The 21,899-nt window shown below is 32.5% G+C and overlaps 1 protein-coding gene across 2 annotated transcripts in view; it reads left to right on the top strand.

The window, feature by feature from the left end:
* Positions 1-21,899, top strand: part of LOC129231420 (uncharacterized) — a 126,603-nt gene that overhangs the window by 89,844 nt on the left and 14,860 nt on the right. For both annotated transcript variants that reach the window (XM_054865732.1, XM_054865731.1), the window contains 3 exons: positions 9,707-10,076; positions 11,935-12,276; positions 16,845-17,117. In XM_054865732.1, coding sequence (XP_054721707.1) covers positions 9,771-10,076; positions 11,935-12,276; positions 16,845-17,117 — 921 coding nt within the window. In that variant the 5' untranslated portion in view covers positions 9,707-9,770. The remainder of the gene's footprint in view (positions 1-9,706; positions 10,077-11,934; positions 12,277-16,844; positions 17,118-21,899) is intronic.

The raw sequence follows: 21,899 nt of genomic DNA on the forward strand, positions 1-21,899 counted from the left end.
AGCCAATCAACGGTAGAAGGAAAACAATAAGTAATCTTGATTGCTTAAGAAGAATAGTTGCTTCTAAGTAAACACAAATGCTTCAATCATTAACAAAATATGATACATAAAATTTTTAAGTGATAGCCTTAAAAATAAATTTCTCCTACCTAAAAATATTTTAACTACATTACTTGAAGCTAACAATGACAGAAAATGTAAGCTGAAAGCAGTTGTTGGTGTTTAGAAAATCTAGAGAAAGAAACCAAACCTCTGTTTCCTATCAAAACTACTTTAACTTTACGTATACTATGAAATCTTACTCAGGATCGACTGGCGCTCTGTCTGAAATGTACAAGTAATTTCTTTTTTCGGCGGAACATTTTTTGAACGCAGTCTTTAAAAGCAAGAATATTCTCTTTTCAATATGCATAGTTAAATGAAGAATACTAGAGTACGAAATTTGCAAGAGGGTCAAAAAAAAAAAAAAAAAAAACATTATTCGAAGGTTGAATTACAACAAAACTATCAATTTTTTAACTTAAAAAATGTAAACATTTAAATACGCTGCTTAATAATCATTTTCAATCAAATGTATGATTATTGCCGGCATTTTCTTTCTTTTTTTGAAGTGGAGTTCAAAATATTTTAAATGTTAGAAAGTGTTTAAGTTGAATATTGTCAACAGTGACGATCATTTCGCTTCCGTTAACAATAGAGGCACATCTCGAGAAGTCAGTAATGGAGTGAATCAGGATTGTATCTTATACGAGTATTTATTGCACGAAAGCATGGACCCCAACTGCATTGCAATGTCAATTCGAATTAGCTGATGCAATATTATGGTTTGGGAGGTGTTATTTGCTATTTTACGTCTCTTTTGATTCCTGAAGAACAACATCTGAATGCCTAGGAATACCAAAGTGTTGTGGTTTTTTAAGTACCTCTTGTTATGTTAATGATCAATCTTGCCGGAAATAGTTATTTTCAAAAGTACAGTACTGTCTGTAAGAAAGCTGGCATTGTCTGAGGATGTTTAGAAGATCATCCCAAAGAGTTTACCTTGCCTTCCTTAGTTAGCGTGCACAATCATCATATTTCAGTCCAATTGGGAATCCTGGAATGAGGTCGAACAGGTTATCAGGCAGTTGGATGTTAGCTACAGTACTTTCAAATCTTAAGCAAATGGAAAGAGCTGTTTATCGGACCACGGTCTTAAACTCCTCATACCACCTACCAACATCTCATAAAATTCATGCCAAGAAGAATCTAACACAGTATTAATGATAAAAAGTTGGTCTATCATTATATTAAGGGGGGGGGGGGTTATAAAGATTTGGCTATTCAATGCATATACTCTCGAAAATAATGCAATCGATGCACCAAGAAGGGTAAGCAGAATGAAATGAAATTTTACATACGTGAGGGAAACACTAATATAAGAAGTTATTGCAAAATGAAAATTTATTACAGGAAAAATCTCAAATGAACTGACGTTTTAGTACCCTGTTGATCCACCACTAGCCTGAATGTACAAAGCGATACAGTCTAGCATTAACGCATAACCGTCTCGTACAATGCCCTACATCATCACGTACCACAGCTACTGTAAACGTGTCACAAATTCTATCAAACTGTTAGGATGTCCAATTCACCGTCTCAAGTGATAAAAGCGCGATTAGTGACAAATCAGCGCATCGCGCAAGGATAATGTGGAATGAGGAAGTGCACTAACGCCCTTTTTCTGTCTGATTGATCACTGTCCAGTTAAAAGATGGCTCCTGGGGATCCTGCCATGAGTGCCAATTAGGGTATTCACGATTTTGCCTCCACTTGGAGTAGTGTCGAGTTCGTCAAAATTGGACTGCAACCGAATGGATCCAGCTCATCTTTAGTGGTGAATCCAGATTGAATTTGGGCAATGATGACATTTTCGTACTCTTGTGAAGAATCCGTTTTGATCTCCCAAATAGTGCCTTTGCTTTTCAGCGGCACACCGCACGCATAGCTGGGGTGATGTTATGGGGTGCTATCGTATAAGAAACATGGTGACCCTTAATATTGATCTCCAGCACCATGACAGAATAACGGTACGTCAGCGTCAAGCTTCAGTCACATGTGTTGGCACCCACCATGGAGACGCCTTCATGAGCCGTTTTTTAACAGCACAGTGCTCGGCCACACACTGCAAGGGTGTCAGGGAACTTCTATTTCCTCATTATCACTTTCTCTGACTTGCGCGCTGCCCTGATTTGTGACAAATCGAAACTATCTGAGATCACTTGAGACGGTTAATTGAACAGTTTTTGAGTTAGTTAGAATTAGGGGCACGTTTACAGCAACTGTGGTCCGGGATGACGTAGGACATTCTACGAGACTGGTACACATCGTACATTCAAGCTAGAGGTGTCTCCACAGAGTACTAAAACCTCCATTCATTTGAGATTTTTTCCAGTAAAAAATAATCATTTTGCTTTCATTTTGCATTATAATCACTTTCCTGTATCAGTATGCCCTCACGTATGTAAAATTTTGTTTCATTCTCAAAATTCGTTCTTGTTGTCTCAATTTTTCCTTTGTCGTAGAATGTATATTTGGTAGAAATCGATTTAGGACCTGATTCAGCTCGATTGTGTTCAATTAGATCTTATTCAATGTATCAGTAGCGTAGCGAGAGATTTCCTCCTGGGTGATGCGAAAGAAATATCTGGCTTCGCAATTGGTTGCTACAGTTGATCGTATTCGATTCGATCGAATTCTGCTAGTGTTACATGTACCCCTTATTTTGAAAGTTAACTTTTTAAGGCAAATGAAGTGAAGATTAAATTGTATTAAGTTTTTCTGTTCCAACAACTTATATTCACTTTGAGCTTTCATTTTATGAGACATAGATTTTTAAAAACGAAATAACGATAGACGGTTGATTTTCGATTGACATTCTCTCTATTATGGCAGCATTAAAAAAAAAATAACACAACTTTGTACTATTTTTTTCATTCTGCGATTTGGTTTGATACGTTCTTAATAAAACTTCCAAATATATGATATTTTACTGCAAGTAATGTTACCATTCCAACTTTTTATGATCTAGATTAATTAAAATAACTAACTTATCTTAGTTATTCAAGAAATTTTAATTCAGCACTCGCCCGTTTTACGCACACTAAAATTGTGAACGTTTTTAAACTGAATTTCTTCAAGAAGAAACGATTCGAAGAAACGTCATATCTGACGAAAACAATTTTGTTTGCTAGCTCAAATTGCTCCAAACTGAATAAAATCTGTTTGAACACGTTTTTTTCTTTCTTTGAACTTTTTTATCATACTTCATTTTGTAAAAACAATAAGGAATGACATTTAATCCCCTGTAGTTTGTCACCATTTTCGGTATTTTGTATATCATTTGACACAAGATAGAAATTTTGCATTTTGTTATGACAAGTCACGTCTTTTTATTTAATCGATTATGTCTTCTTCGTGTAAGACATCACACCATAAAATAAATATCAAAGGTTCGAAGATATAGATTGTAAAGACATACTTATGATCTAATATGTTTTTTTTTTATTTAACCGAAATTAATATATTAAAATCTATATTTTAAATTTGGAAATGATACAACCATAAGTAACTTTAAAAATAACTAATCTAAAATCAAAACAAGAAATTTAAGTTTCAGTTTCAGTTTAGATAGTGTTTCCATTTGCTCATATAGACGGTAACAAATTGTAAAGATTGATGTCATTGTGCAACAAGTCATGTTTTTTCATTCAATATATTATGTCCTTTCGTACAAGAACCGTTGACATTCATAAAATGAATGTCAACGGTTCGAAGATATAGATTGTAAAGACTTATGATCTAATATGGTTTTTTTTTTATATAAAACCGAAATTAATATCTTGATATAAATAAAACCTATATTTTAATTTTGAAATGATGCAACTATGAGTAACTTTAAAAATAACTTTTAAAATATAAGAAAGATAAATTTAAGTTTCAGTTTAGACAGTCTTTTTATTTTCTCATATCGCCGGTAAACAAATTGCAAAATTTGATGTCATTGCGCAACAAGTCATGTTTTTTATTTAATATATTATGCCTTTTCGTACAAGACATCAATCTATAAAATGAATGTCAAAAGGTTCGAAGACATGAATTACTTATGATTTAATGAGATTTTTTATTTAAGGAAATTAATGTATTGATATATAAATAAAATACATATTTTAAATTTGGAAATGATGCAACTATAAGTAACTTTAAAAATAACTTTTACAAAGTAAGAAAGATAAATTTAAGTTTCAGTTTAGACAGTCTTTCCATTTTCTCATATCGCCGGTAAACAAATTGCAAAATTAAATCTGAATGCGCAATACACAATTTTTCTTGAAAAACATATTCCGTCCCCGCAATGAATCAAAAAGCAGGTTTATTACCTCACAACATAACTCACAACATAACACAACACAACTCTTGCTCTCCACATTTCGGAAGTTTGCAAGGCTTCTTTATTGCTTAATCTTGAAGTCATCTCGCATCGTTTAAACAAATTGCTTAGAAAAGTTATGACATTCAAAAACTTAGTCATTCAAACTATATTGAAGTGGTGACGACACAGTAGTTTAGTAGTAGTTAAAAAATTGTACTCCTGCATTATTGTTTATTTCCATGGACTGCTATTAAACATAATTTTTTTGTACTGTTTTTGTGGTAATGTGGTTAACTCGATCTTGCTTTCTCAGTTAAATGCTATTGAGTTATTAATTCTACATGTGCCGTCTCTAGCGCACACACATACGATTTGCATATATTATATACGGATTTCTTTTAGTACCCATTGCTAATCATTTGAATACGTTTTCTGTTAAATAAGTTAGATCGAAAACTGAACGATTCAATATCGGCTATAAAAAATACATATAGCGGAGACATTAAAACCTCACTGTAAGGGATAGAAAAGCATACGATGTTTAATGGATTATTTTCATCTGCAGTAGTTAAATGAGTCAAAAGAAAAAAAGTTTTACTGTTTTAAATGTATCTGTTCCATTGATTCTACTTTATTTTAAATCGAAAAAAAAGCAGATAAAGTTCTTTCTGCTTTCGTGGTTTGGATTTTTTCAAAAGCAATTGTTCAGTTTTAGCTTTGATGAGACTGTAGGCTTGATTTTACTTGTATTTATTTTTGGCTGGTAAGTGAGTCATTTTATTGGAAAAATTAATTAAATAGACGGACGGGGTATTATCTTTGCTGTTAATACATTTTACAATACTTTATTTCGATGAATTCGAATTTAACTTCTTTTCAATCAGCCATAAATTTAGTAAAATTTGCATACACTGTTTAAAAAAAAAGGATCACATCGCTTCAACTTTTCAAACACGTTTTTATTGGATTCCTTTTATTTGGGAGTTATTAAAATGTAAAATTTAAATTAAATTCATTGAAAACTTTGTTGAAAATTGTAGATTCAGTGTAAAATAAGTTAAACAGCAATATCATGTCTCTGGATTTATAACAATTGTTTTTATTACATCTCTTCCAAAAAACTTAACACTAATATTGTTATTACATAATTGAACTCGTAAATCCTTTGTTAATAGAAATGTATTTGAAAGCTATTAACTTCGAAGTTAAATTAGCATTTCTGATAAAACGTATACATAAACGCTTTAAGGCATTATGTGCTCGAAAAAGATAAACATTTTTCGAGAAAACAATTTTTGAAGTTCAAAGTAGTCTTCGGTCAAATATGTGTACAGATTATATTTAGCTTCCAAGAAAATTGTTTTCAGCATACTTATGAAAATCTAACTATTAGGTGATGTGAGACTCTTTAAAATAAGGAAGCATTTTGGGGTCGAGTAAAACGGAAAAACTTTTTTTTTCTTTTCTTTTTTTTCTTAATTTTTCTTTTATTTTTTTAAATTCTTTTTGAAAGAGACAAACGACGTCCCATATAAAGCTTATTTAAAATATATTCAAATAAAATATTCAAAATAGCTTAAGATCAAATACGGTGGGTTTGATGTTATGAACTTGCTTTGCAGGTAGCTGCATATCAACCTCCTTGGAGAGGGCACTGTGTGAGTTATGGGGAAGGGGATGCGGGGGCAGAAGTGCTATAGGTCGATCGCGATATAAGTGCCATTTGTAATAGTTGCAATGGCTTGGCACGCTGTATTGTCACGTGTAGTGGGTGAGCACACGCGAAAGGGTATTTCTTTCAGAACTACTCAGCTAACACATTGCATTCGGTTCCATCTTACCGAAATATTCTCGCTGCAGATTGACAAATTATTCTCGTTTGGGTATCAGCGTTAAGAGCCGCATGTTCTGCGCTGGAAGCAAAAACTTCTGGCCAATCTCGAAACGTAACAGCGCAGAGAAGTATGGCGCATATAAGAGTGCCCATCCAGGAAGTTCCAAAGCGTTTAACTTTTAAATACATACAGGTGCCCTATAACTGTCTTATATATAGATATATAAAATCCTGCTGTAACATTCATAACGTCAGTACATTTTATAGCCGAAGAGGATCATGTCGTCCAAGTTGTAACTGATATTGAAATGCTAACTGAATAGTTCTCAAACAATCACCATTTTGGCTATACTCCTCCGCAACACAGATGCATGCCACTTGATTGTTACTGATACAAATCATCCCCACCACAACTCACAATTTTCTCTAAAAATACTGCAGATTCATATGGCGCACAGTGCACCAATCTTTCCAATGCTTGAAACATTTTAATTTGTTCTGCTCAGTGGTTCATCTAATTTTCTCTTGCTCTCTTCTGGATCCAAGAAATACTTTCTCTTTTAAGTTTTATTCAATCTTGTGGATAACTCGTGGGAGCGATTGAATGAACTGAAAAGAAAAAAAAATCGTTGTCATGCCGTTTCCCCCCAAAAACTTAACGATTTTTTCTCACTGAGGAGAGCAGCCATTATTCTTGAACAAGCAGCTATTTCTCGATCTTATCAATTCAGCTGGTGGTATTTTCTTTTTTTTTAGTTACAAGAGCAGGCGTGGATTCAGAGGGGGCCCCTAATTTTTACGTAACCCCCCCCTTAAGTTTTACGTAAGCAAAGCAAAACATAAACAAAGATAGCCTAAAACTGGGTTTTGGGGGACTTTTGTTTCGAAAAATTCGCCCATGACCTCCCATTTCCCCCCAAAAATGACACTTATGAACCCCCCTTGTTTCCGGAAATGATCTCCTCCAAAAACCAGATGCTGGATCCGCCCTTGCATGAGAGACTTTTGAAGTGATAAAGAGAAATTTTAATACGTAGCAAAAGTAATGTAGCGGAAGTGTAGATTGAAGTGACAGCACTAAGTGGAGCCATCGGAATGACTATTTAACTCATCTAGCAACACAGTAGCCAACTTTACGATCCTGCTATTTATTATACGTACTACCAAGCATGCATCGCACTCTTTCTTCAGAGATCCCTTGTTTTCTATGAATTTTCTCCTAAGCACTAAAACTAATTGTTGGGATTTAAACCGTTTATCTTTTGCCTCATTACTGACCACTATACTTCGAACTGAATAAATTCAATATTGGTTTCATATTCGTTTCCATTTAGTACCAATTAATTAATTAGCTTGTACACATTCCTGCCAGATAATTTTTAATTAAAGTACTACTAGCACAAACGTTCGAAAAGCGAATCGCATTCATAAGTAACTCAAACAAGCATAAACTTACTAGTTACAGTTTACTGATTTACTGAAGCAGAAGCATTATTCTGGTTACAGATCTATCGTTCCATTCTTCATTTATTTATTTTTGCTTGTTTATTTATTTATTTATTTGAAATTTTTAGTTTAATTTTTATTAAATGGCGTAAATCTAACGAATGATCTTTGTAACGGAATAAAATCAAGTCCAACTCTAACTCTTTTTCATTGTTTTATACAAATGAAAAATTCTGCAAAAAACTTAATGTTCATAAGTCTGCAGAGTCGTGATTTGCTGTTAGTTAGTCCAGTAGATAAACATTCGTCTGATATTGAATTACTAAAAACTGTTTACTTTGATGTTGCACTCCTTTCAACTGACCATCAATATTTCTTTCTTGATCAGGAAGCATGAAGAAATCTTTTTTCTTTCAACTTTTTGAAAAATTACTTTTTATTATTTATACCAAAACATAATCACATATTAAAAAATTTAAAAGAAAAAAGAAAAAACGAAAAGAAAAAAACTAACAAGAACATCATAGAACATACTTTAAAAAACTGAACTTCGCAGACAAGCAAGGAAACCCAATTAAAGGTTTTAAAGAACATAACACACGAATGGTTGCGGTTAGCAGAAATAAATAATTTACTACACTTCCACCCACTTAAGTCACTAAAACAATATTTCTAAAGCTAAAAATATGTACGTAATTAAAAGTATTGTATAACAGAAAGGTGTTTCGTACAAATTTTTATATTTATTACTGAAGTTATGGTCATGTTAATAGGTTGAATAAATTGTACTAAATTTATTGACAATAAAAGCTGAAAGGCATGCAGTGTAACATAAAGTAAATCAAATGAGAATCTAAACATCATTATCAATCTTTATCATTTGAATTTATTTCTTCATTAATATTATTAAAACAAAGCAATGCTTTTCACTCATCAATGTTTTTGAAAAATATTTCACTCAGTTCTAGGTTTTGAATAGTTCACTTTTTAAAACGCCGTCAATCTAACCTTCTCTTGCAAATCATTCATAATACATTGAGGGTATTCATAATTATTCTTGGCTTGGACAGAATACGGTGGCACTTAAAATATTTGCTGTTTCAGCCAAAGAAAAAAAAAAGTGTTTTAAAACTATTTTTGATACTTAACTTTTCAAATAACTTTTTGTCCTGTGTAGCACTTTATAGAGAAATTTGTTCTATAGTCCTGTGTTGTTGATTGAATCTCTATTGCGGTCTTTGCCCGGTAGCAGTAACAACGCGACGCTGCGACATACATCGCAGATTTTTGAGAAAGACTGCAGACTGTTTCTTAGTTGGAGGCAAATAAAATCTACAATAAAAAAAAAGAAAAGAAAAAAGAAACTGAAAATTTAACGTGCGAAGATTTGTATGCTATTTTCGGGGATATTATCTACATGCAGCTTGCACTTGTATTTTTTAAAGTTTAGCATCGTATTGTTAAGCATTTCTCGAAGCTCATTTAGGTTTTACAACAAATCTAATGTTAGTTTATCTTGCAGACTATTTTTGATTTTTACAATTTACGTCGCATACCGCTGAAAGAAATTCTGCTGCTGGATGGGTCTTGATTTCCACTTTTACGGACTCAGTCTTACAAATGTCATGGGGGCTGAGAAATCATTTTAACTGTTCAGATAAACACATCACATTTAGACAATATTAATCAATACTACATCATTAATCATTTTTTACAAATCATTTATACATTTTTCAATGAGTATTCGATAAATATTTCGATAATATAGCATCGAGGTAGTTGTTCAAGAAATTTTAGAGAATATTATTTCAGAAAACTTTGAAAAGTTCTCAAAACGCATTATTATCAAATTGGTACGATTAAATAGTGGTTTCCTTGAATTCCATCTCTAGACTTGCTATCTAATTTCTCTTAAATAAAGCCATTTTTGTGTAAATCTAAAATTTTGATATATAAATGTTATTAAACTGATAATTTTAGCAATTATACATTTTTCTATTCATTCTGCTTTTCAGGTGCATTCAAAAGGATCCATTAAATTAACTACATTCAAAACGAACGGTCTTAACAGCTGAAAAAATGCTCCCTCTCTTAATAGCTTTCATTTTATTTGTTGGAGTCCATTCTTCGTTTCCTAATTATCCCCCTTTCAACGGTCTGAGTCATCACCCTCGAATGGAAAATATGATAGATCCAGTCGAGCGTTCAAATCATAAATCTATTCAAAGCAACGAAATCCTTGATTGCAACTGGGAAGACATTCGCAGTGGCGTTGGACTGAAAGAGCTCCAAGACCTAGTTGAAGCTGTTGCTGAAAATAAGGGTTTAAGCCCGTTTGCCGTCTTAAGAATGCTTCATAGAAGAATGAAGAACAAGGAAGAAGAGGTAAAGTAATAACCATATTTTATTAATATGATAAAAGTACATAAAATTATGATGCTTTGAATTTTGATTGGTGTAATGTATCGTAAAAATACGTATGATCATACGTATTTACGCTTGTAATACTTAGAAAATGCTTTTTCAGAAATTTTGTGTAAAATAATGAATATGGTCGAAGCACATAGTATACGCATACTTAATTATTTTATTAAACGAATGATGTAAAATCTATGACTCTGGCTCGGTGGCGTACAGGTTAGGTGTTGAACTCTTGCACCCAAGATCGCTGGTTCAAACATGATGCCTTGTGCTGGTTTCTCGAACAGAAACCAAATCGTTGCGCGATCCCGCCTTTTTGTGAACTTTAAACTAATGCGCAATCCGCGATTCCGCCAGCATACGACCTCTGGTTTAGTCGATGGATTTATGGATTTTTAAGGTGCAAAAAATCGTCAGTATCCTTGTTGTATGATTATGTGCCACGCTAAAGATACCTTGAGTATTTATTTGGCTTGGATACTCTCTTGCTGAATTGAAATCCTAGTGAAATTCGCACTGTAATAACCGTGGTGCCTCCAGCTGGTTAAATTAAAATTCTTAATGGCTATTCGCCGATAGTAGTGCCACAAAAAAGAATAGATGCCAGCCTTGAAGTAATGGTGCACTAGGTTTGAAAAGGTGAGGGACCGGTACGTATTCCCATTAAAAAGTAAATAAATAAATAAATAAATAGAATCAAGCATACAGTTATATCTGACTTTAAAAGCAGCTCTAGGTGCAGCAATTTGGATGTGAATAAAAATTTCAATTTCTGCAACGAATTTAAGAGTTTATGATAACCTGTAATTTTTTTAAAGACAGCTCTATCCTACATATATCGGAATTACGTAATCGATTTGAATAAATCGTTGATCCAAACTTTCCCATACTCAGCTATTACAGTTATACAGCTATGATTTAAGCATCTATAACATTAAAATAAACCTCCTTTTATATATGAAATAAATTTAAACTACCACTAAATATGCAAATGAGATCGTTATTTCTGTATCATAATGAATGTTTTGTTTAATGTTTTTGAGTAAAAGCGCCTTATTTTGTCCTCTCTAAGCTTTTTGGCCTCTGAGTAGCGTATGTTACGGTCCGTTAATTCAGCACGTAATCTGCAGCTTCAATATTTGGGTGATCATAAGGCTGTTAGCATAAACTTTTGTTTTGAATAAAGGACTGAAAACTTTGGGTTTACATGTGAGAAGTAAAATTGCACAACGTAATGCAATTCGTGTACAAATAAGAACGGCAAAAAAAAAAAAAAAAAGACTCGATTTCAAGCTTAAAATAGAACACGTAAACTCTTAATTTATCACTTTTATTTGCAATTTTAATTAAGATGTATTGATGATATTCCCCGCACTAGTTATGTAAATTATCTTTGCGCGAATTTCATGGCAGGAAGAAGCAATAAATTCAGATTTTAAATAAATAAATATTATGTTTTTTCCCCCACATTTTTGAGCTGCACCTCTTTTACCGTTTGTGAGCGATAAGTTGCAAAGATCATCAAAAATTTGATGTAAAGATATTTCTCTGTGAAACTTGATTATTGAACTTCTGCCTCATGATGACTTATCTGGAAAAGACCTTGAACGCATCTTTTTATTTTCACTGGAAGATGTCCACGTCAACCACAAATAAACTCGTGAAAAACTTTTTCAAGTGATTAATCTCTTATTTTTACCTTTTATTTTTCAGAATATGTTGAAAGCAATGGACCATATGCCTTTACCGGTTTTTTCACAAATAAACTCGTGAAAAACTTTTTCAAGTGATTAATCTCTTATTTTTACCTTTTATTTTTCAGAATATGTTGAACGCAATGGACAATATGCCTTTACCGGATATTTTCACCCAACCAATCTTAGATTTGCCTCCACCTATGAAAATTCCTCCAGACACCAACAAAGCACCTTATGCTTTGCCTCCGGATGTTCCAATGATCCACGGAACCGAAGATGACACTAACGTTGTCATAATTCCAGTTGCTCCATCATTACCTAACAGGATTCCACCAATGATGAAAATCGAATCAAAGCCAAGGAAAGAAAATTCTAATAGCGTAAACAATATTGGTCCTGCTCTTGGAAAGGCTAGTCACATGTTTTCGTTGCTAACTCCTATCCGGAATGGCCCGTTGCGACCTCCGGTAAGCGAATTTAATATTAAATTCTCTTTATCATTTAATTATCGAAAAAAGGGAAGCCGAACTAATTGGCTATTTTCAGTATTGAGCTAAATGATGTAACTGGAGTGACTTCATTTAGCTCAATACTAGGTTATGAAATGACGTATGGGACGTGTTGTGTGAACGACACGAAATTATGTGACGTATGACGTTACATAATTTAAAGAGAAACTTGCATTCCAACGGAAGGCCATAATCCCCCCCCCCAAAAAAAAACTTTTCCACATGTAGGGTAATGGCACCAGTAAAAGACAAGGGTCCAGTAACAGACAGTCGTAAGTTTGGATTTAAATAATAATAATTTTAGGCGGGTAAAACTGGTGTTGCTGCGACTCATAAATACGGTACTATCTAGTATTATCAGAGTAAATATCTAGTGTTATCAGAGTAAATTTTATGAGTCAGTTGATATTTACAAGGCAGTGGTGGAAGGTTATGAACAGCTATCACGAGGTCTACCGGTGTTTCGTGTTCATTTGAATTTATTAAGGTTTTAGATCTAAAAATAAAGAACTTTTGCACATTTTGAAGAGAAATGGGGAATTCTGTACATTACCTATCCTTTCATACTCATTTGTTACTGGTTTCCATCAGAATTGTCGGTGTCTGTTACTGGGGTCGGGCTTTGAATCAACATTGATCGAATAAAAACAGAACTAACTAATTCAAAGGATCCAGAAGAAGCCAAACGTTAGATGAGATGCAGTTGCATGAGAGAAAAAGAGTTTATAAAGTCAGAATACATTAAAATGCTCAGAAAATTGAGTTAACCTGGAAGCGATGTCTTAAGCATGTCTGTTACTAGTGCCGTTACCCTATTGAGTTCGTCCATAGACTGTAATCGTAACGTGAAACCAAATTTCAATTTCTTTTTTATTGGAGGGCTATTCCACGGAAAAGTAGACATTTTATCCCGCACGTGATAGCTCTATATTTACTTTCAAAGCTTGTGATAGACAAATTTATTTTGGCCTAAGAAATCGCACATGTATGTGAGATTCCTTTGGCAAATGACTTCTGCTTATTTAGTTTTAAAAATATTACTTTTGAATTAAAATGTAGAGCTTTCTGAGGAAAATGTCTGATTTTCTGAGGAACGTCTTACCATTCGTTTTTTTTTTCTCTTTCAAACCAACATTACAAATTACTAAGTAGGAAAGCAAAGTATATAGTTTTTAAAAATGCAGCAAAAGGTTAGGAGGATATTTTGCTAGAACTGAAAATTTTATAAATAATATCCAAAAGTATGTCCTGCCTAAGACATGAAAAAGATATTGGAAAAAAAATCCCGTTACAAATCGCGCTAGTTCTTTAACTAGGTCAATATTTTTTTTTTATTTTTAGCCCTAAATAATCTGATTTTATAATTAACTAGCTAACCCGGGTGAAGCACTCGCTCTCGACAGCAAGAATTCAAAATTCGGGTATTTGAGTATTTTTTGGAATGACTCGCATGTTTATTTTTCGCTAATAGTAGTGAAAAATTCCTTAAAAGGACGTCTTATTGTTTGATGAAGTTTTCTAGATATTGTAGCGTGTACGGACAAAAAACACCCTAGAGAAATATTATATGTATGCGATACTGCAATTTACCAAGTTAAAATAAGCGTAATTATATTCTGACTTTAATGTAACAACATAAATATGGTTCAGAATCTTGCCTCCAATGAGTTTTGCCTTCCGATAAGTCAGTCCCCTTGTGACTTAAGGCTGGAGTGGACAAAAAAATTTTTTTTTTTTTTTTCAATAATTGATCTAGATGCCTAAAACTTTGTGTGCTTGTATATTTATTACATCTAAAACAAATGAAAAAATTTGGTGCAAAAAAAATGAATACTTTTTCAGAAGTTTAAAATTAAAAAAAATTTAAACGAAAAATTCGCAAGTTTCAAATTACTTTACACACCTCAATTTTTTTCAAACCTTGAATTTCCACTTGTTTTTCAGTCATTAGGCAAAATTACAATAATGTACGTATTACATGTAATGTTTTATGAGACTTCATAAAAAATGGTTGAAAATGAGAATTTATGTGAAATTTTCCGCAAATACGGTGATTTTAACAACAAAAGTGTTGAATTTATAATTTTACATAACCGTCATTACTGAAATTCATGCGTACAACTATAAATAGATATTATCCAAAGTTTCATGATGATCCGATAAATATTGTGGTGCGTGGAACATTTTAAGTTTATGTTTTTATGCAAATAGTGACAGCAGTATACACGTGATGCAAAAAGTAAACTGAGGGGTGTGATCACGGATGCGCAAAACAAAACTAACTCATAATTCAATAATGCACGAAAAAAATCTTGTTGCCCTGAGTACAGTAGCTGATTAAGTATTAAAAAAAAAAGGCAAAAGACTTTTTTTCTATTTTTTGCTCAATTTTCAGCATTTTTAGTGTCCACTGCAGCCTTAAATATGGTTAAATATAATAATGCTTGTGATTACTGAAACAGATAAATACAGGACAGTGAGTGAAAGTTTCTCTAAAAAGGCTCTGTTTTTTCTCATTTAACTTAAGAAGTTAAACTCGATTGCAGCTTGCTATTTGACCTGTATGATTTTATTTATATGCAAAACTTTTCATTCTTCATAATATATTAATTTATGCATGCAAAAGTATTTTATAATTAAAATTGTGCATCAATATTAATTAGGGAGTTTTTACTGCAAGGCGCAATTTCTTCTCTTGCATTAAACAGTTGTAATATCAGAAAACAGTTAACTCAATGATAAAGATTAAAGAAGACAATTTAAATTCTGAGTACATAAAGCAATCTAAGAATTGTGAGAAAATTTTGAAGCATACTGAGTGAGTTGCACTTGTGATTAAGCATGCGTCAAGCAGAAACGTTTTTCAATGGTTGTCACAATGCATTTTAGATGATTCTCAACGTTGTGACAACCATTTAAAAACTTTTAAATATTATGTGTGCTTCGTGGGATATCTCTTCCATAGAAGAATAATATTTACAATACACTGGTAAAGTTCTGCTGTCTGAATCAGTTCTTGTTCAGCTGATTTTTGCTCTTAATATGTTGAACCAAAATATGACTAAAAATTATGAAAACTGTTAAGACGAGAAATCAGTCCAACTTTTTAATAATTTCTTTACTTTTATCACTTCTGCATTCAAAAGTTATACTATTTATGGTCACCAAAACGTGAAAGTAGTATAAGAGTTGCCGAATGTAGTTGATATGAAGAAAAAAGGTCAATTTTTAAGCGATTCGATTTTACAGAAAACAATGTAATGTTTTTAAGGATGGTTTGAGACTCCTAGTGTAAGGTCATTAGGATATTAGTTTTTTAGATATTTTTCATGCAGAAATCAAAAAATGAATTTTAGTTGCTATTCTTAATTAATCAACTAGAATAAAATAAAACATGTGCGTAGGAAGGAAGGAAAAAATGGAAAAAAAAAATACGAATCCAGAAGTTCACCACTAAACTTTTGGAACCTGTTGTTTAGCAAATACTATCTTGAAAAATTTACTGTCAAATTTAGACGCAACGGATAAGCTTTACGTAAAAGTACAAATAACATATTGGGCATATTCTGGAAAAGAAAATTGAAGTTATCCTTCATTCTTCGAGCTGTGCAGCCTGCGGATTTCTTCTACAGGTTCATCCACAGTAAGGTAGGCAGAAGCTGTGCATATATATATATATATAAATATATATAAATATATATATATATATATATATATATATATATATATATATATATATATATATATATATATATATATATATATATATATATATATATATATATATATATATATATATATATATAACAAAAGAAATATCAAAAAAAAGAAAAAAAAACCCTCAATTTTACTTAACATTTCGCCGCCGCCCGTCTATCACCTAAAAGTGCAAAGAGACAAAGGAAAAAAATGCTTCATCTCGTAGTTTTCGCGAAAATGTATGAGGTGGAATATTTTTACTTTTATGTTTTTTTTTAGTTTAACGTGCCACGAATTACTTCCTAGGCACTACAGAGTACCGCATAGGGCCGAACTGTAAATAAAACGAGTACAAACTACCAAAGAAAGCAAAATAAAATTCAATTTATGGCACTTTTTTTTTTTTTTTTTGCATAAACATTATCATTTTCAATGCAGACAGGACAGGAGGACAGAAAAAGGGCTGCTCCTTCCGTTCCTGCATTAGAATTTCTCTACGGGATTTGAAATAAATTCACCGGGACAACAAATGTTCATAATTCTCACTATTTTGGACACACTCTCACAGAATACTATTGCGTAGGTTGTGTCTATATAAGCAGTCCATATTACCAAAACCAGAAAAGAATTGAGGAACAAAAACGCAGACTTTGAAAGCGCCTTTCGTTATTTTTCTCATTTTATACCCATTTAGTCAATCTAAAAACATTTTGAGAGATTTAAATTGTGTATACTTATCAGAATAAAATTACCTATTAAATTGTCTTTGAAATTTAAATAAAAAATGAGCAATGACGAAAAATGTTTAGTACACCTTTACCTTTTAGTTGGGAGCAACGGTTCGTGTGGATTCTGGAGATTCTTTAAGTCCCATCAACAGAGATATCACTGTGACAGTTTCACCACTGATGACTCTTTTGGAAGCACTGAGGCAAGCTGAAATCAAGTACCAAAATGTTCTTGGTTTAAGCCATAACTCAGAATTTATCACTTTATCCCATTCAGCAAGCATCGATTGTTTTATCGTCAATAGCATCGATGATGTTGTGAAGACCGAGGATTATGGATGGAAAGTGACTATTGCAGATAGAGATGGCCAGGTAATGTTTTGTGCTACATAAACCCTTTTTATATTTGTTGGTACACCATTGATATTTATTTTTTATCATGTATAAAAGTCTCTTTGAATTTTAGATCGAAAATAACCCTATCATATTGAGATAGCGATGATGCAATATTTTGTGTTACGCAAAACCGTTCCAGAAGTATACATTACTGTTCTCAGTTTTTACTGATAAGTATCAAATTGATACATATTCCAGATGGAAAGTGATTATTATACATCAAGATGTGTTTTGTGTTGCGTATACCTTGTTTAGAAATTTCTCGCAAAAGACAATTTTTAATAATCGCTATCACTGAGTACGTTATCATTATGCAGTTTTCAAAAGTACGAATAAAAATTGGGAGTCTGTTTACAGATTTTGAATTAAAACTAAGCATTATCCACTAAGCCCGTGAAGTAATATATGTATTAAATGAAAAATGATGAAATTTGCGTTGTGCTACAGTTAAATTAAAGTGAAAAACCAACGTAAATAAAGCAAATTCTGAAGAAAATACAGAACATAGCTATTTCAAGGTTACACTGGAGCCCCTTCTTTAGTTCAAAAAACTTACTGTACAGCAAGAAAGTCATGAGAGAACTGAACATAAACATGTAGACACCGGTATTCATATTTTCATAGGGTCAGCCAATAGGAATTCACTACTAGAAACAACCAATAAACCAAATGGATCAACCAGTAGGAATTCAATACATCAGACGACAACCAGCAAATCGGTTGTCTTTTGTCGTGAATTCCTATTGGTAGACTCATTTGGTTCAAAAAACTGGTGTCCGCGCGGTGACGATCAGTTCCGCGACGATTTTCTTGTTGTGAGGGTAATTTTTTGCACTGATGAAGAGGCTCCATTGTAGCCTTGAAATAGCTATGTGGTGTATTTTCTTGAGAATCTGTGCTTTATTTACGTTGGTTTTTCACTTTAATCATCATGTGCATTATGTTACGTAAAGCCTTCCCCGAATTCTCACTACATTATAGAATGGGATTTTCAATAGTGACTCTATAATTTTTTATTTCAATTCTTAGTCGTTTGTGTATGGCTTTTTGGGTAGAAATCACAAATAAACTATCGAGTTAGCCAAGTAGTAGTTTGTGTTGAATTAGCCTTTCCAATTAAGCGACTCTACAAAAAGCAATGAGGGCAACGGTCCCCTACACTGTAAAAAAGAATTCAAAAACATTCCTTTAAAATAATGGGCTGCTAATCAGCCCGATTTCTGCCAGTAACATATTTTGCAAAAACTCAGAAACTTTTCACACTAGAAAACAGCAACCTTCCTGAAATTATCCTTGAATGTTTCTGAAGAATATGGAAATATCCCTGGGTAAAAAAAGTCTGGAACCTTCAAGGCAAATTGGAGAGGTTTAATATAATTCATTAGAAACTTCCTGATTTATTAAGAAAGCACCAGAAGCATCAATGCAACCATGGCCAAAGTTAAGGCATAATTGCAAGTAAGAGTCTAGCATCGCCCTTGCCTGCAATTCTTGCCTTGCAAAGCCTGCAACTATTTAGAGACTTATTCGCTCTCATTGGGAGCTTAGTCATTCTGGACGGGTCGTTATCGAACTAAAGCCGATATACTTATTAAACACACTCAATCAATCTTTAAAACAGTAGCTAAAAATATTTTTCACAACAATGAAAAGTCTGCATTCGTGTCCCTTGTAATAATTCAGGAAACGTTTTTGCAAAGATGCTGGATTTTACGAGATAAATAGAGGAAAACCCGCGAAATCCCGAAACGTTCCTCCGAAATAATCAATAACATTTCGGAATTTTTATACAGTGTACTTCTGAAAGTAAAGAGGTCTTGCTCCTCCACTTTCTAAGTTCAAAACTAACGATCGACTGAAAATTGATTGTGTTGGTCTATTCCCGAGTCTAAAGAAAGAAGAATTGAACTTTTAAGTGTATGTTTTATACTGTTATTATTTCATAAAAATATTAAACGGAAAGAGGGAGTTTACTTTGACCATCTGTCCTGATTTTTCACTCCTTGTCTCGATTTTTTATAGGTCATTTAAGCCATAATGCCTTTGAATGCAATAATGTAGCCCCATTTCCCCAAACAAGTCAGCTTTAAGGGCACCTCTTCCTCCCACATCTCCAACGACTCCCGACTTTTTGGGTGCACTAGCCACCTATGCCTTTTTAAGAACTGATTTGTTATTATTGACTTCAATTTAAAGCCGATTTTAAAAAAATAGAAGGTTATCATTTCGTATTGTATTTTTTTTTTTTCGTAGTCCATTTTCGGGTTCTCGCTGGATAAATTTGTTTTCAAAATGTTAAAAAAAACCCAATATGCTTTTTTAATTTATAGTTTGTGATCTAATTGGAACCGCCATTTTTGTTTATTACGATATTGTTTTTTAGAATGTCAAACTCATTGAAATCTATTTATCATCTGTGTTTTTGTATTTTTTCACAACCTTTTCTGTTTTAAATATTAAAGAACTACCAAGTATTAAAATGTATAAAGAAAAAAGGATTTGTAAACATTATGAAAATTACGAGGGTGAAGTAATATTTTCTCAAATTCTTTTTATTACGTTATGAAAACAAAATCAAGTCCCAGAATATGTGATAAAAAGCTAGTTGTAAAATGTTTCGACTTTGATATCAAAATAGAGTGATCTTTATGATAAAAGGTAATATCATTAAAGTGCATTTACTTCTACTGTATAATAACTAGTAAACGAAACTCGACTAGAACGGCAATTCAATACGAAGCAAAAGTACTGAGAGTATCAAAGTAATTTGTCATATTTTTTCTGTCATTTTGTCATTTTTTGCTCCGCAATGTCTTGTTTTAAGTAATTAAAACCTGAGAGATTTGAAAAAGAAATTTTTTCTCGTTTACATAATGAGTAAAAAAACTTGTATTGCTGAATGGGAAACAAATGAAAAAGCATTAAAAAAAAAAAGCATATACATCATAATAAGCTTTACCAATGGAACGCCGATGAATCACATTACCAATATACTAATTACACTGTGAAAAACATAATACTGCTTCTGTGTTTTTACTTATTTAATTAGCAAATAAACTCATTAGGTTTTCGGTAGAACTATTTTATTTCATGACCGCTTATTAACATTTTTTCCTCAAAAATGGTACAAGGGCTTTTTTTTTTTAAACAAGGATATGTGCGAAAAAAATGCTTTAAAAAGAAATGGGCTTTTGCTTCGCAAAAGTTGACTTTAATATGATTTGAGTAAAAAGAAAAAAAAAATTGAAATTGAAAAAAAAAAAAAAAAGATTCGAACGATGATGACTTAAAATATGCTTTGGTTTTGAATATTATTTTTTCACTCTTTACTGCATTGTGCTCTTTAAAATATATTTTCACTTGCTCAATTTTACTTAATGAAAATAAATTTTAGAATTTGATATTTTTTCTCCTTTGCCCAAATCTTAGATGCTTACAGTTTTATTTTTTTTCAAATTTTCCTTTATTTATTTATTTATTTTGTCATTTAGTAAAACTTAAAATTTGAATTTGGTCCGTAGGTAAAATAAAAAGCAGAAATTCCCAGAAAAAGTAGCTCATAGCAATTCATCATCTATTGTTAAGTCCCCAGTTAGATATTTATTCGGCTTTGTGATTGCAGAGCAAAAATGTTTTTCGATAATATCTAATAAAAACTGCACTCCCCTGCATCTGTCAGTCCAGACATGTCATCCGGGGTCGAGACAGGCATACGGAAAACTGTGGGGAAGATATTCCACCGGCTCATCTCACTTGGAGTTCAAGAACCGGAGACATTAATTTAAATCTTTAGTATTAAAATGGATATCAGCAAGTCATCTGGAAATTTCATGGGTTGTTACTGTATCAGCAAGTCATCTGGAAATGTCATGGGTTGGTATTGTATCTTCGTTGTCAATAAATATAAAAATTACAAACATTTCTATCAGTGGTATCCGTGGCCTCCTCAATTGCTATTTAGTTAGGTGGTCGTAAAAAGGATTAAAAAAATAAAACGAAACTCTATCAATATTTAGAGCTTTGATATTGAAATAGAGGGAGCGGAAAAGCTATTATTCAAAAAAAAAAAAAAGAAAAGAAAATCCCTTGAATACTGTAATAAAATGATTCTTCTGGGTGAATTTCTTTATTTTCCCGATTTTAGAAGAATTTATTGCTTTTGTGACAGGAGCAACTATTTTTCTAGTGGTAGATTCCGAACTCAACTGATGGCCAACTTCACTGTGCTGTGGGATGTACAAATGACTCACTCCTTTGTCACTCTTATGTCCTATACTTGTAAAAAAAGATTCCAAAACTGTTTACAGAATTTGTGACCAACACATACTGCTGACATCAAGTCGAGTGCAACTTAACTGGAAGTTGATTACAACTTAGCCTTAAGTGAAGTTTTACAGTTGAATGTGGAAAATGACTCCGTTGTCACTCAATTTATTTTTCTTGTGAAAAGGGCATATAGTTATTTACAAAATCTAACCAACATAAACTGCTGACATCAAGTTGAGTTGGTTATATAAATGTTTTTTTCGACTCTTTGTCGGAGTACCTAGTGGAAGAACAAGTCATCAAGTGAAGAGATGATGGATACTATTGATAGAGTTTCCAGTAATTTCATATTTATTGATTTTACAAATTAGTAATAATTTAACACTGTAATAGGACCATTGTTGCTATAAACTACGAAATTTAATTCTTCAGTTCAACTATAGGTATTAACACTAGAATTAAGGAGCTCTTTGCATACCTAGAAATACGGCA

Source organism: Uloborus diversus, chromosome 10, assembly GCF_026930045.1.
Source record: "Uloborus diversus isolate 005 chromosome 10, Udiv.v.3.1, whole genome shotgun sequence".
Lineage (NCBI taxonomy): Eukaryota > Metazoa > Arthropoda > Arachnida > Araneae > Uloboridae > Uloborus > Uloborus diversus.